Source organism: Oncorhynchus tshawytscha, linkage group LG17, assembly GCF_018296145.1.
Source record: "Oncorhynchus tshawytscha isolate Ot180627B linkage group LG17, Otsh_v2.0, whole genome shotgun sequence".
Taxonomy (NCBI): Eukaryota; Metazoa; Chordata; class Actinopteri; order Salmoniformes; family Salmonidae; genus Oncorhynchus; species Oncorhynchus tshawytscha.
The window spans coordinates 22,807,140-22,820,781 of NC_056445.1; the positions used below are offsets into that span (position 1 = coordinate 22,807,140).

At 43.8% G+C, this 13,642-nt stretch overlaps 1 protein-coding gene across 1 annotated transcript; it reads left to right on the forward strand.

The window, feature by feature from the left end:
* The first annotated feature begins 5,202 nt into the window (after positions 1-5,202).
* LOC112234236 (angiopoietin-4-like) lies at positions 5,203-8,187 on the forward strand. The gene is made up of 7 exons (XM_024402285.2): positions 5,203-5,407; positions 6,036-6,114; positions 6,209-6,236; positions 6,325-6,416; positions 6,628-6,745; positions 6,945-7,133; positions 7,363-8,187. Exons 2-7 carry the CDS (start codon positions 6,049-6,051, stop codon positions 7,662-7,664), a joined length of 795 nt encoding a protein of 264 aa, XP_024258053.2. The 5' UTR covers positions 5,203-5,407; positions 6,036-6,048; the 3' UTR covers positions 7,665-8,187.
* The last annotated feature ends 5,455 nt before the right edge of the window (positions 8,188-13,642 follow it).

The window sequence follows — 13,642 nt, forward strand, 5'->3', positions numbered from 1 at the left end:
AACTTGCCTACCTGGTTAAATAAAGGTAAAATAAAAAATAAATAAATAAAATAAACAGTAGGTAAACCCCAAATGACTGGGCTATGCAGTAGGTTAACCCCAAATGACTGGGCTATGCAGTAGGTTAACCCCAAATGACTGGGCTATACAGTAGGTTAACCCCACATGACTGGGCTATACAGTAGGTTAACCGCAAATGACTGGGCTATGCAGTAGGTAAACCCCAAATAACTGGGCTATACAGTAGGTTAACCCCAAACGACTGGGCTATACGGTAGGTAAACCCCAAATGACTGGGCTATACAGTAGGTTAACCCCAAATGACTGGGCTATACAGTAGGTTAACCTAACAAATGTTCTCAGAAATGTTTGCTTGTCAGGATGTTCCTAATCACGTTTGCAAGATGTTGTGGTTCCTAATATCATCCTTCGTTGTGTTCTCTTGATGTGCAGTCAGCGATTTGGAGAAAAATCATACAAGGATAATCTGTAAATGAAAGCTGTTTTAGTGCAGAAGGACTTGTTTAAGGTTGCTATACATTTTTATTATTTGTCTGGTTACGTAGGTAGCTAGCAATATTAGCTACACATGCTAATGTAAGTATGTCAGATATAGATATAGTATAGATATAGATATAGCACCTCAGTGTATGTATTCATATAGTTATCCTAATGTTTTCAATCTAGCCCCTTAGTCTCAGTTTTTACCTCTTTCTTGACTCCCTCTATGCACACAGTCAGCTGGACATGGTCCTCTCTATGGCCCAGACCAACCCAGCCATGTTTGGCCTGGTGGTAGACCAACCAGAGGTGGCCCATCAGCTGGAGAAGATGGGCAGGCTGAAGGAGCTGCTAAGCACCAATCAGGATGAGCTGAAGGCAAAGCGGAGACAGGATTGGCTATGATGGATCAGTCAGTTAAACCCAAATGACTGGGCTATACAGTAGGTAAACCCCAAATGACTGGGCTATACAGTAGGTTAACCCCAAATGACTGGGCTTTACAGTAGGTTAACCCCAAATGACTGGGCTATGCAGTAGGTTAACCCCAAATGACTGGGCTATACAGTAGGTTAACCCCAAATGACTGGGCTATGCAGTAGGTTAACACCAAATGACTGGGCTATACAGTAGGTTAACCCCAAATGACTGGGCTATACAGTAGGCAAACTCCAAATGACTGGGCTATAGTAGTTAGGTGATGCCGGATTGAGGATCCTACTCAATCAAAACCACCTACTTGGTTAAAGATGAAAGAAATAGCATGATTCCTGCTTACCAAAGCATATATGAAGTGATCCATACTTTCTTGGTATTGTTTCACGCCAGTGGTGGCTGGTGGCATTTTAAATTGGGAGGACGGGCTCATAGTAATGGCTGGAACAGAATAAATGGAATGGTCTCGAACACATCAAACACCTGTTTTCTATGTGTTTTATACCATTCCATTCACTCCATTTGGTTAATTATTATGAGCTGTCATCCCCTCACCAGCCTCCTCTGTTTCACGCTGTAATCATGGTTTACATCATCCCCCTGTGTGTTCGATTACCCAGGAAGTGGTTGGTGAAGGAGTGTGATGGAGCAATTGAGGTGTGTACCATAGAGGAAGAGAGGATCCGTGTGATGGACAGCGCCAACCCGTGGTGCTCCGCAACTACATTGCCCAGAATGCAATACAGGCTGCTGAAAATGGAGACTTCTCAGAGGTATAGAATTGACATGTTGTATCTACTTTATACACTGCAGCTATCAACACATGGTGAATATTTTTGTTGTTGCACTTTCTGTTTGTTGTTATATTATAGTATACAGTGAGCTCCAAAAGTATTGGGACAGTGACACATTGCTAGGAATATTCTGTGCTAGGAGTATGGGACCAAATATTTAACTTTTGACTACTTTAATACACTTAAGTGAATTTGTTCCAATACTTTTGCCCCCCTAAAATGGGGGGACCATGTACAAAGTGCTGGAATTTCTAAACGATCACCCAATATGGATGAGAATACCCTCAAATTAAAGATGACAGTCTGCACTTTAATCTCATAGCAAAATCCAAAGTGCTGGAGTACAGATCCAAAAATAAACAAATGTGTCACTGTCCCAACACTTTTGGAGCTCACTGTACTGCATATCCATGGTTGGGCTGATTACTTGAAAAATGTAATCAGTAACTGATTACAAATTACGTAACAATAAATCATTAGTAATGTAATCCATTGGATTACCTGAAATGAGTAACATAATCTGATTACTTTTGGAATACTTCTTTGGTTTGCCAGCATCTGCCTCCTCAGTTTATGCTGCAGATGTCTTTAAGCAAGTGCTGGCTCAGCTGCCTTATGCCTCTTCTTGATGAAATGGCATCACTGCTAAAAGGTCAGCTGCACTGTCAGGTTCTAAGAAAAGCATTCCCAACACTCATTCTTTGGTTGCGCAATGGGCCTACTCCACCCAGCCACCAAGCAGCTCATGGCCAGTAAAAGAGGAAATGTTCATTTGAATGTCTGACCCAACCATGAATGTCTGACCCATAACAGTCTACTATGATAAAGACGTCAAAAGACAGATATAACAGATCCAGGAGTAATCAGATTATTTCATGAGTTGGATGATCAATTGTGCAAATACTTTGAACGTGGACTATTCTAAATTTGCAAAACACGTAGATCTATCTGAAAAGCAGACAGGTAGATTTTAGTGTACTCATTTCTACTGAAACTAGAGGTTTAGCTTAGTAAGCAGCTTATTTGTCACGTGTGCCATCCCAGTACTTGGGAAATGAACAGAATGAGGCTGTGTTAACTAACCCAAAAAATCATTTTGACCCAACGATCCTGATGAAATTTGGGATGATTCAGTTTTCAGGAAGTGGGGGTCTGATGTTTTTAGTTTTAAAAAAGGAGAGAACTTGGCCATTTTGGAGATTTAAAATAGATTCGAACAGCTGGGAAAAGCTTCCATTCCAACTGAATGGTGACTTCCGGGTTGTTTAACGGCAGGTAGCCTAGCAGTTAAGAACGTTGTGCTAGAAACCGGAAGGTCGATGGTTCAAATCCACGAGCCAACTGAAAATCTCATGTGCCCTTGAGCAAGTCACTTGACTCTATTATGCTATTATGTAAGTCACTCAGGATAAGAGCATCTGCTTAAAATGTAAAAACCTGCTACTTCAGTGTGCTTGAGTCAAACACATGCAGCTCATATCTTGATATTAGTTGAAGTAATCCAAAATGTAATTAGCTGATTTTAAGACGAACTGTAATCCCATTATTATTGAATTTTTTTGTAACCTGGGTTGATTAGTTGCTTTATTTTTTTAGCCTAATTAAGTCATCCCTGTTACATGTAATCCGTTAGTACCCAACCCTGTATATGATTGCTCATTATGTTAAATCAACTCTTGTTCATTCTCTCAGGTCTGCAGAGTTCTAAATGTTCTAGTGAACCCCTACTCTGCCCAACCTGAGTCAGAACTACCTGGTGGGCCTAAAACATTTGGAGAGAGGGACCAGAAAGGGATGGAGAAAGACAAAGAGGGAAGGAAGGATGAGGGGAGGACAGATGGAAACCAAAATTGTGTCCCATATGACAGTAAGCCTCCTGTATGAGCAAGAGTGATCTGTGTCACCTGATCATCATAGTGCCTCCCTGACCCCAAAACTCAACTGACAGCGGAGAAAGATGTAGATGGTGTTCCTCAGGGCACTGTTCTAGGTCCATTCCGCTTTTCAATGATGTAACCCTCCTCTTTGTTCTGAGTCAGTTGGGTTAATGTCAAGGGAGGTAGTTTGTATGCTCCTGGATGTCAATCAGTAGAATAAACTGATGGTGAATGAAGACTCAGGTAATCAGTCAGTGACCTGTCTGTGTTGGAGAGACCAGGAGCACCCTGACTGTGTGTCTATTCACACACACGCACGCACACACACACACACACACACACACACACACATGCACGCATGCACGCACGCACACACACACACGCACACACGCACACACACACACACACACACACACACTTGACTTTTGCATATATTTAGATTATTTCACACACACCATGGAGTGTATGCATGAATGAAGAGATATAATCAAATAAACTCATACATTCAGAAACATAATCATTGATCATCTTACTAACACCCGCAAATGGTCTTCATCTTAGAACGTATCTACACACAATCTCTTGAATCCATAAATAAAATAGTGTATATCTTAATAATAAATATTTATACAAGAGGTAAGGTTTCACACAATGTTATGTTAATGTATATTATGTGATGTGTTGAAAGTGGGAAAAAATGCTTTAAAATATTTTTATTCTGAACTTTGATGTGTATTTAAAAAATATTTATGCAAATATTTATGTACAGCAGGTTTTGAATTGCTTATTGATAACTTACTCTGTGAAAACAGCAAACATTTAAATAAACCTATCATTACTTGTATCTTTAAATTCTGTATCTTTAAATTCTTCTGGATTTGATTCACATTTCTTTTCGGAATGTAGATATTGCTGTACGTTTGTTTCATATTGATAGTACATACAGAACAGTGCTCAGAACGCAGCCGATGTGCCACATTTTTATTATCCTCACTTGGAGTGTTATCATAAGAGGGCTTGATTTGACTGTCCTGATTGCTACAACCAACCCACAAGAGACAGTCTAACTAATACATGTACTGTGGTAGAGTGAACCTAGAGCTATGGCCATAGCCTTGTTACATAAATCAGGCACAGTACTACAGGTGTTTCCTGGTTTTATTCATTTTAATCCTGTAGTTCTCCTATCCAATGGTTGTTCTTACCTGGACCAGAGGGTGGCGCTAGTAGTTAGGAAACAATTCCTTTTGAAACACTGCAATTGTTTTTGAATAGGATATATCTAAAGGCATTTGAGAGATAAACACATACGGAGTTGGTAACAAAAGTGTCCGTTCTTTTACTTGATTCATTGTTCATTGGACTGTGCTGTGTGTATTCCTGGCTGTTTGTAATTTCCTGTAAAGTCGAGCATTGGAATGTCAAGAGTGTTTTGCTTTGGAGCTGGGGCTCTGAGTAACAGGGATCGCCCACAATAACATTAGCACAAGCACGGTGTGGGGGAGTGTTTTTCCGCAACACTATGGGGAAGTTCATTTTGCATGGCCCGGTGCCCCGGTTGGGAGGAGTTTTATTATTTTAGAACCTTCCATTGGTCCTTAAGCGAAATCTCCCTGTCTGTGAGCACTGTCTGTGATACTTTGAGGCATCTGACAACACGAAACTGGAAACGTGGAGTCAGGGTGTGTGCAGAAGGCGGTGCTTGAGTCAATAAATAAAGGCTTACAAGAAATCCTCTCTGAATGAACTTTAAACTGACTGGTCGTAGACGATACACCATAAAGGAATACACCGGAGGAGGTAGGTTTTCTCTACATATGTGAATCACACGATGACAATTTCAAATTTGCGATTATAATATTATATTATGTGATGTATTATGCATAATATTTATCCTGTGTGAAATGTCTAGTGATGGCAGCATAACAAAAATGATCTATAATTTGTCCTTTTCCCTTATTTGGGTACATGTATGGTGTTTACTGTTTTGTTAATGGAGTGGATATGGTGATGTTTCAAGTTCTCTCCAAACGTTTGAGTTTTGTAACAAAAGTACAGTAGCTCTGACTGTTTCTCAATTTTTGGTTTTGTACATAATCACATTTAGAGGAGACAGAAAAAGTCATTTACTTGCATGAATGGCCTACAACAAATGTTTGCTTGTGTAGGGGACCAGTGTGGTTTCAGATGTGGACAGGTTACTGATGCCACAATAATCATACTAACACACACCGAATACTACTAAGAGATAGATCTGGGTCTAAGGATATTCACTATGTTTGACATGACTTTTCTGTTTAGGACCTGTACAGGATAAAATTTAGGAAACATTGCATTTTTACAATGTTGGGTCACACAGGGATAATAAGGAAACAACAGAAGAAAAAGTAACTAAAATTACATTTTCATCTCTCCCTCTGTCTCTCAGAAAATTGGATAAAATGTGGAATAGGATATTTTTTTGTGGACTAGTGGTCTGTCTCATCTGCCTCACTGACCAGACTCAGGTAAATATACAGTCAGTCAGCACTGAAAAACAGAGAAGCATGTTATTCCTTTAAGCATGGGAGTAACCATTACTAATCTGCTGGTTTTGTACAGGGCCAGAAAACACCTTTAGTTGTTCAAGGTAAGTGTTAGCTATTTTTTTTAAATCACTTACATTGGAAAGACCAGAGTTTGTGTACTGTATGTGCATGGGTGTTTGCTTGTTTCAGGGACAGATTGCACACAGATCAAAACTCTCTCCCCTCGAGCCACCAGTGGAGTGTATGTCATTCAGCCTGCAGGAGTCAAATCCCCCTTTAAGGTATGGAAACATCTAAATATATAGGCCAGGTACTATATCTACAGTTGTCATTTGGTTGCACAGCCACACAGGGGAGGTAAAACTGGAATGTTGAAGGTGTCGCCAGGCTTGCCAGGGTTACTGAAGTTCAACACAGTTCCATTCTTGAACCCTTTTTGTTCACAAAAAAAAACAATTTGTTGATTCAAAAGTACATTGATGTTGTATACAGGTGTATTGTGAGATGCTGGCAGATGGAGGCTGGACAGTCTTTCAAAGGCGCACCGGGGCAGAGGTTCTTTTCAACAGGAAGTGGGCAGTGTACAAACAAGGCTTTGGGAATCTACGGAGTAATGAAGGGTCCCTCTGAGCACCTCACATTTCACCAGCAACTAATACTGTAAACTCTGTAATTTGCTGAGCCAATGTTTAAAAAATTTAAATGAATTTTTGTTTATAATATATAACCTCTAAGGCAACTTATAGAGGGTTCCCTAAACTGTCTGTTTTTCACTTCTCAATTCAGTTCTCTTCCCTGTTGTTTCCTAGAGGACCACTGGCTGGGTCTGAGTAAGGTGTTTGCTCTAACCAAGGGGGGCAGGGGGCGGAGTTTGACTATGCGGGTCAACCTGTGGGACTTTGAAGGGGGCACTGCCTTCGCTGAGTACAGTGACTTCCGTCTGGGCACGGAGGAGGAGAGCTACAAGCTGAACGTTGGAGCCTACAAGGGCAACGCAGGTAACAGTTCATTTCAACAGCACAAGGTGACAGGGGTCATATTATTTACTTCAGTGTTCTAGTTATTTCACATTTGGTGGCAGCAATGGGACCATTACACATCACATATGTCATATGATATGTATGCTGGGTTGATATTCTTAAATGGTGTATGCTTTGGAAGTCAATACAATCAAGAGTGAAGTAGAACTGCAGTATTCTCTCTTCCTCCCTCCCTGTCTCTCCGTAGGTGATGCCATCCGTGGGAAATACGCCGGTATTGACCAGAACGGCTTTGGCTTCAGCACAACCGACAAGGACAATGACGGCTGCTCACCCTGCATCTTTGGCGACATCGCCGAGGACGAGTGCAGCTTCTCGGAGGGAGGAGGAGGGTGGTGGTACAGTCGCTGTGGCTCTGCCAGCCTGAACGGAGACTGGCACCCCGCCGGCGAACACATCGGCTGGGCCTCCGGCCTCCACTGGGCAACCTGGAAAGGACCTGCTCCATACTCGGCCCGAGCGAGCCGCATGATGATCAAATCTGTGTGAGGCCACGTCTCAATACATCTGAAATGGTTCCTAGGCCTATGTCTCCTTTGCTTTATGATCACTGGTCTGAGCCACATTAGTGGGCATGAGTAGAGGAAACCATTGAAATAACTGGAACACACACAGCTATGTGTTCCATGGAGTGATGCCTGCATATCGTGGCATAGTGCTTAGCTTGAATGGTCTGTTTCTTTGGGTCTGTTGTGCAATCAACACACTGTATTTGTTTGTTTTTTTGTTTATCCCATTCGCTTTGTTGTTTTATATCATGATGCATAAATCAGAGCCAACATCTTAAGTGACAGATATAGAAAATATCCATTTTCTACACTTTTTTAAACTCAAGTCTACCATGAGTTATGTTTTCAGTGAAGAGAAAATACCTTGTGGAAGTTTTATTTGTTACACTACAAAAATTCTACATTTAACTTCTGAACAGTTTCATCACATAGTTTGACATAATTTAAATTCTAGAATGTTGATATTGCATGCATTTTTAAATAAAATACATTTTTGAACATTTGTTTAGCATGAACGTATTCAATAATGTTCAGAAACCATTCATTTTGCTTGAATTCACACAGTCAAAGCTCTGTGTTAATAGAGAAATAGAAGTTGTACTTATTGCATATTAAATCATTCATGGTTTCTCATCAGACAGTAAATAGGTTTGTTGTTCTCCTAGCCTAGAAACCTGGTTTCTGGCTTTGATTGATTATGGATCTTTAACAAAAAAATTATGGTGACATTATTTAGGACCTTTAAGGTTGCAGTGACACATCCATAACCTGAGCAGAAACCAGATTGCATACCAGAGAGAATACTATAGACATCAAGAAAGTCAGTCAGTTGATTTATTGACAAGTTTTTCCAACACTTTTGATTAAGAGAGCAAAATAGAAATAGGCCTATAACAGTTAGGATCAGCTTGATCTCCCCCTTTAAATAAAGGACAAACTCTGGCTGTCTTCCAAGCAATGGGAACCTCCCCAGAAAGGACAGACAGGTTTAGTGAGTGTATACATGTTGTTACGTATTATTTCTCCATACTGGTTCTCCGTGGGAATCGAACACACAACCCTGGCGTTGAAAGCACCAATGCTGTACCAACTCTTGGTAATCTCTGCCTGTATCTAAAAACAACATGTATCCACCAGAGACTCTGGGTTCGTGCCCAGGCTCTGTCGTAACCGGCCACGACCGGGAGGTCCGTGGGGCGACGCACAATTGGCCTAGCGTCGTCCGGGTTAGGGAGGGTTTGGCCGGTAGGGAAATCCTTGTCTCATTGCGCACCAGCGACTCCTGTGGCGGGCCGGGCGCAGTGCGCGCTAGCCAAGGTTGCCAGGTGCACGGTGATTCCTCCGACATATTGGTGCGGCTGCCTTCCGGGTTGGATGGCGCTGTGTTTTAAGAAGCAGCGCGGCTTGGTTGGGTTGTGTATCGGAGGTTGCATGACTGTCAACCTTCGTATCTCCCGAGCCCGTATGGGAGTTGTAGCGATGAGACAAGATAGTAGCTACTAAACAATTGGATACCACGAAATTGGGGAGAAAAAGGGGTAAAAAATAATAATTAAAAATTAAAAAAATTAAAAAAAAATCAATTAAATTAAAAACAACATGGGTGACAAATGCTGTACAAAGATGTGATCACAGGAAATGATCTGATGACCATTTACTCATTTGTATAAGTGTTGTCACAAGTCTGAGAGGTATTCTTTCACTTTATTGATTAGACAGTACATCACTGTCAAAGAGCCATAGCAAATCTATATCAAAGATCCAAAGTTCCTCCCTAAAACTAATATTCCTGTTGATATTCAAAGGTATTGGATTTTAATTATGGCTTTATAAGGTTGATTTGTGTCTTTGATGTCTGCACTGGCTGTTCCTTATGTTTGTGAAGATCCTCCCTTTTAGCCTCTGTTACATCACCACTGATACTAAAGGTTAAATGGCTGGATATGTTGCCATCAGACTTCTGTTACCTTCCATGTACCTGTATCTTCATGAAGGAATGGAAACGAGGACAGTACATCTATTTTTGAGGATTGGGACACTCCTGAAAAACTCTTCTCTCACCTGGGCCATAATTTGCTCTGAAACTGTGTCAAATTCTCTGCTCTGCAATTAGTTGAGCCCTTCAGATAGCCCTTCAGATAGCCCTTCAGATAGCCCTTCAGATAGCCCTTCAGATAGCCCATCAGATAGCCCTTCAGATAGCCCATCAGATAGCCCTTCAGATAGCCCTTCAGATAGCCCTTCAGATAGCCCATCAGATAGCCCTTCAGATAGCCCATCAGATAGCCCTTCAGATAGCCCATCAGATAGCCCTTCAGATAGCCCATCAGATAGCCCTTCAGATAGCCCATCAGATAGCCCTTCAGATAGCCCTTCAGATAGCCCTTCAGATAGCCCATCAGATAGCCCTTCAGATAGCCCTTCAGATAGCCCTTCAGATAGCCCATCAGATAGCCCTTCAGATAGCCCTTCAGATAGCCCTTCAGATAGCCCATCAGATAGCCCATCAGATAGCCCTTCAGATAGCACTTCAGATAGCCCTTCAGATAGCCCATCAGATAGCCCATCAGATAGCCCATCAGATAGCCCTTCAGATAGCCCTTCAGATAGCCCTTCAGATAGCCCTTCAGATAGCCCTTCAGATAGCCCATCAGATAGCCCTTCAGATAGCCCTTCAGATAGCCCATCAGATAGCCCATCAGATAGCCCTTCAGATAGCCCTTCAGATAGCCCTTCAGATAGCCCTTCAGATAGCCCATCAGATAGCCCTTCAGATAGCCCTTCAGATAGCCCATCAGATAGCCCTTCAGATAGCCCATCAGATAGCCCTTCAGATAGCCCTTCAGATAGCCCATCAGATAGCCCTTCAGATAGCCCTTCAGATAGCCCATCAGATAGCCCATCAGATAGCCCATCAGATAGCCCTTCAGATAGCCCATCAGATAGCCCTTCAGATAGCCCTTCAGATAGCCCATCAGATAGCCCTTCAGATAGCCCATCAGATAGCCCATCAGATAGCCCATCAGATAGCCCATCAGATAGCCCATCAGATAGCCCTTCAGATAGCCCTTCAGATAGCCCATCAGATAGCCCTTCAGATAGCCCATCAGATAGCCCTTCAGATAGCCCATCAGATAGCCCATCAGATAGCCCATCAGATAGCCCTTCAGATAGCCCTTCAGATAGCCCTTCAGATAGCCCTTCAGATAGCCCATCAGATAGCCCATCAGATAGCCCATCAGATAGCCCATCAGATAGCCCATCAGATAGCCCTTCAGATAGCCCATCAGATAGCCCATCAGATAGCCCATCAGATAGCCCTTCAGATAGCCCATCAGATAGCCCATCAGATAGCCCATCAGATAGCCCTTCAGATAGCCCTTCAGATAGCCCTTCAGATAGCCCTTCAGATAGCCCATCAGATAGCCCATCAGATAGCCCATCAGATAGCCCTTCAGATAGCCCTTCAGATAGCCCTTCAGATAGCCCTTCAGATAGCCCATCAGATAGCCCTTCAGATAGCACTCCTGTCAACTTTTTGAGAAGATGAAAATGTACATATAGAAATAACATATAGAATCCCTAGAATAGACAATGAGATTCTTGCAACTTGCCTAAGAAACTAATCAAATACGGTAAAGCATTGTATCAAACAATGAATTTGTGTGTATATATATATATATATATTAGGCAATAAGGTCTGTGTAACGATGACGCTGTGAGTCGAGAAGCAGGCGCAGGTGAAACGTTTAATAAAATAACAGACATGAAACAAGACAGCGTAACAGTGGCGAGATACATGAAAACAGGAACAATACCAACTGAGGAATGAACAAAGGGATGGGACATAATAAAGGGAGGTAATGAGGTCCAGGTGTGCGTAGTGATTAGTGCCAAGACCGGTGGTTAGTATTCCGGCGACGTCGCAGGGGAGGAGCAGGAGTAGACGTGACAGTACCCCCTGTTGTAACCTATATGTCACCTCGTTGACCCTCCAGAGAATCTTGAACGGCCCGACAAATCAGGGGCTCAGTTTGTTGCAGGGCAGGCAGAGTGGGAGGTACCTGGTAGAGAGCCAGACTCGATCCCCAGAGCGGAACACAGGGGTCTCATTGCGGTAGCGGTCTGCCTGTTCTTTTTGACAATGGAAGTCGCGCTGGAGTCTCACTTGAGTGTCTCTCCACACTTCTGTGCGCCGGAACCACTCATAAAATGCAGGTGCTTCAGTCTGGTCAGGGGTCCATGGGGCCAGGGATGGCTGAAAACCCAAAACACACTGGAAGGGGGGTCAACCCAGTGGAGGAGTAACGCAGCAAGTTCTGGGCAAACTCTGCCCATCGAAGAAATCGTGCCCACTCACCCTGTCGGTCCTGACAGTGACTCTTCAGGAACCTCCCCAGCTACTGGTTCATCCTCTCCACTTGCCCGTTGGACTGAGGCCGTTACCCGGGAAGTGAGGCTAACCGTGACCCTGATCTTCTCCATGAAGGCCCTCCATACTCGTGATGTGAATTGGGGGCCACAGTCGGAGACGATGTCCTCCAGAAGGCCATAATGACGGAAGACCTGCTGGAAGAGTGCCTCAGCAATCTGGAGAGCAGTGGGGAGACCAGGAAGAGGGATTAAACAACATGACTTGGAAAATCTATCCACTACCACCAGAATAGTGCTGAAACCGCCTAGGTCAGCAGTCGATCCCTTATCCATGTGGGAACGTAGATGCACTCAGGAGGACAGTTCAGGGTTGTGGGCTCCCTCTCTGTGTCCCAGGCCACTGGACCTACGACTCGAGAGGATGGGATTATAGGTGCACTCTGGACAGGACCCTCTCCCGAATCGTAGATACAGGACAGGGCATCAGCCTTGACGTTCTTGGAACCTGGGCGATAGGTCAGCGTGAAGTCGAACCTGGTGAAGAAAAGTGCACACCTGGCTTGGCGCGGATTCAGTCTCCACGCTGTCCGTATGTACTCATGGTCGGTGAGCATGATGAAAGGTTCCTTGGCACCCTCCAGCCAATGTCTCCATTCCTCTAATTCCAACTTCCCCGCCGGGAGCTCACAATTGCCGACATTGTATTTCCTCTCTGTGGGGGAAAGTTTCTGTGGGGGAAAGAGAAGAATGCACATGGATACAATTTCAATGGGTTACCCTGTCGTTGAGACAAAACTGCCCCCACGCCCACCTCTGACGTGTCTACCTCAACCACAAAGTATATTGTGGGATCTGGGTGTTTGAGCAATGAGGCGGAGGTGAAATATCCCTTGAGGAGACGAAAGGCCTAGTCGGCTGCTGGGCTCCACACCAATGTATGAGGCCCACCCTTGAGGAGAGAGGTGAGTGCAGAGGCGACGGAGCTGAAGTTCCTGATGAAGCGGCGGTAGAAGTTGGCAAACCCCAAAAACGTTGTAACCCCTTTATGGTGGTTGGGACTGGCCATGACCTAACCGCATCTACCTTCTTGTCATCCATCCTTACTCCCTGTGGGCTGATTTGGTACACTAGGAAGGATACAGCCTTCTGATGGAATTGACACTTCTCAGCCTTGACGAACAGGTGGTTAGCCAAGAGGACTGCTCGAACGTGAACGTGAATGATATGATCCTCCAGGGTAGCCGAGTAGACCAGGATGTATACACGACCATCTGGCATCCGAGCATGTCCCTGAACACCTCATTCATGAATGCCTGGAACACTGACGGAGCATTGGCTAAGCCAAATGGCATCCCCAAGTACTCGTAGTGGCCAGACATCCTGCTGAACGCTGTCTTCCACTCATCCCCCTCCCGGATGTGGATGAGATTATAAGCACCCCGCAGGTCCAGTTTGCTGAAGAACCGGGCCCCGAAGAGCTGTTCGATTGCTGTCGGCACCAGAGGGAGAGGGTACTGATACTTCGTGGTAAGTTCATTGGGTCCTCTGTAGTCAAGGCATGTGCGTTACCCTCCATCCTTCTTG

Bases quoted from the DNA above. Each gene is read 5' to 3' on its own strand.
- LOC112234236 (XM_024402285.2), top strand. From the start codon at position 6,049: ATGTGGAATAGGATATTTTTTTGTGGACTAGTGGTCTGTCTCATCTGC. The intron at 6,237-6,324 runs GTAAGTGTTAGC...TGCTTGTTTCAG, and splicing joins AACACCTTTAGTTGTTCAAG to GGACAGATTGCACACAGATC. The intron at 6,417-6,627 runs GTATGGAAACAT...TGTTGTATACAG, and splicing joins GAGTCAAATCCCCCTTTAAG to GTGTATTGTGAGATGCTGGC.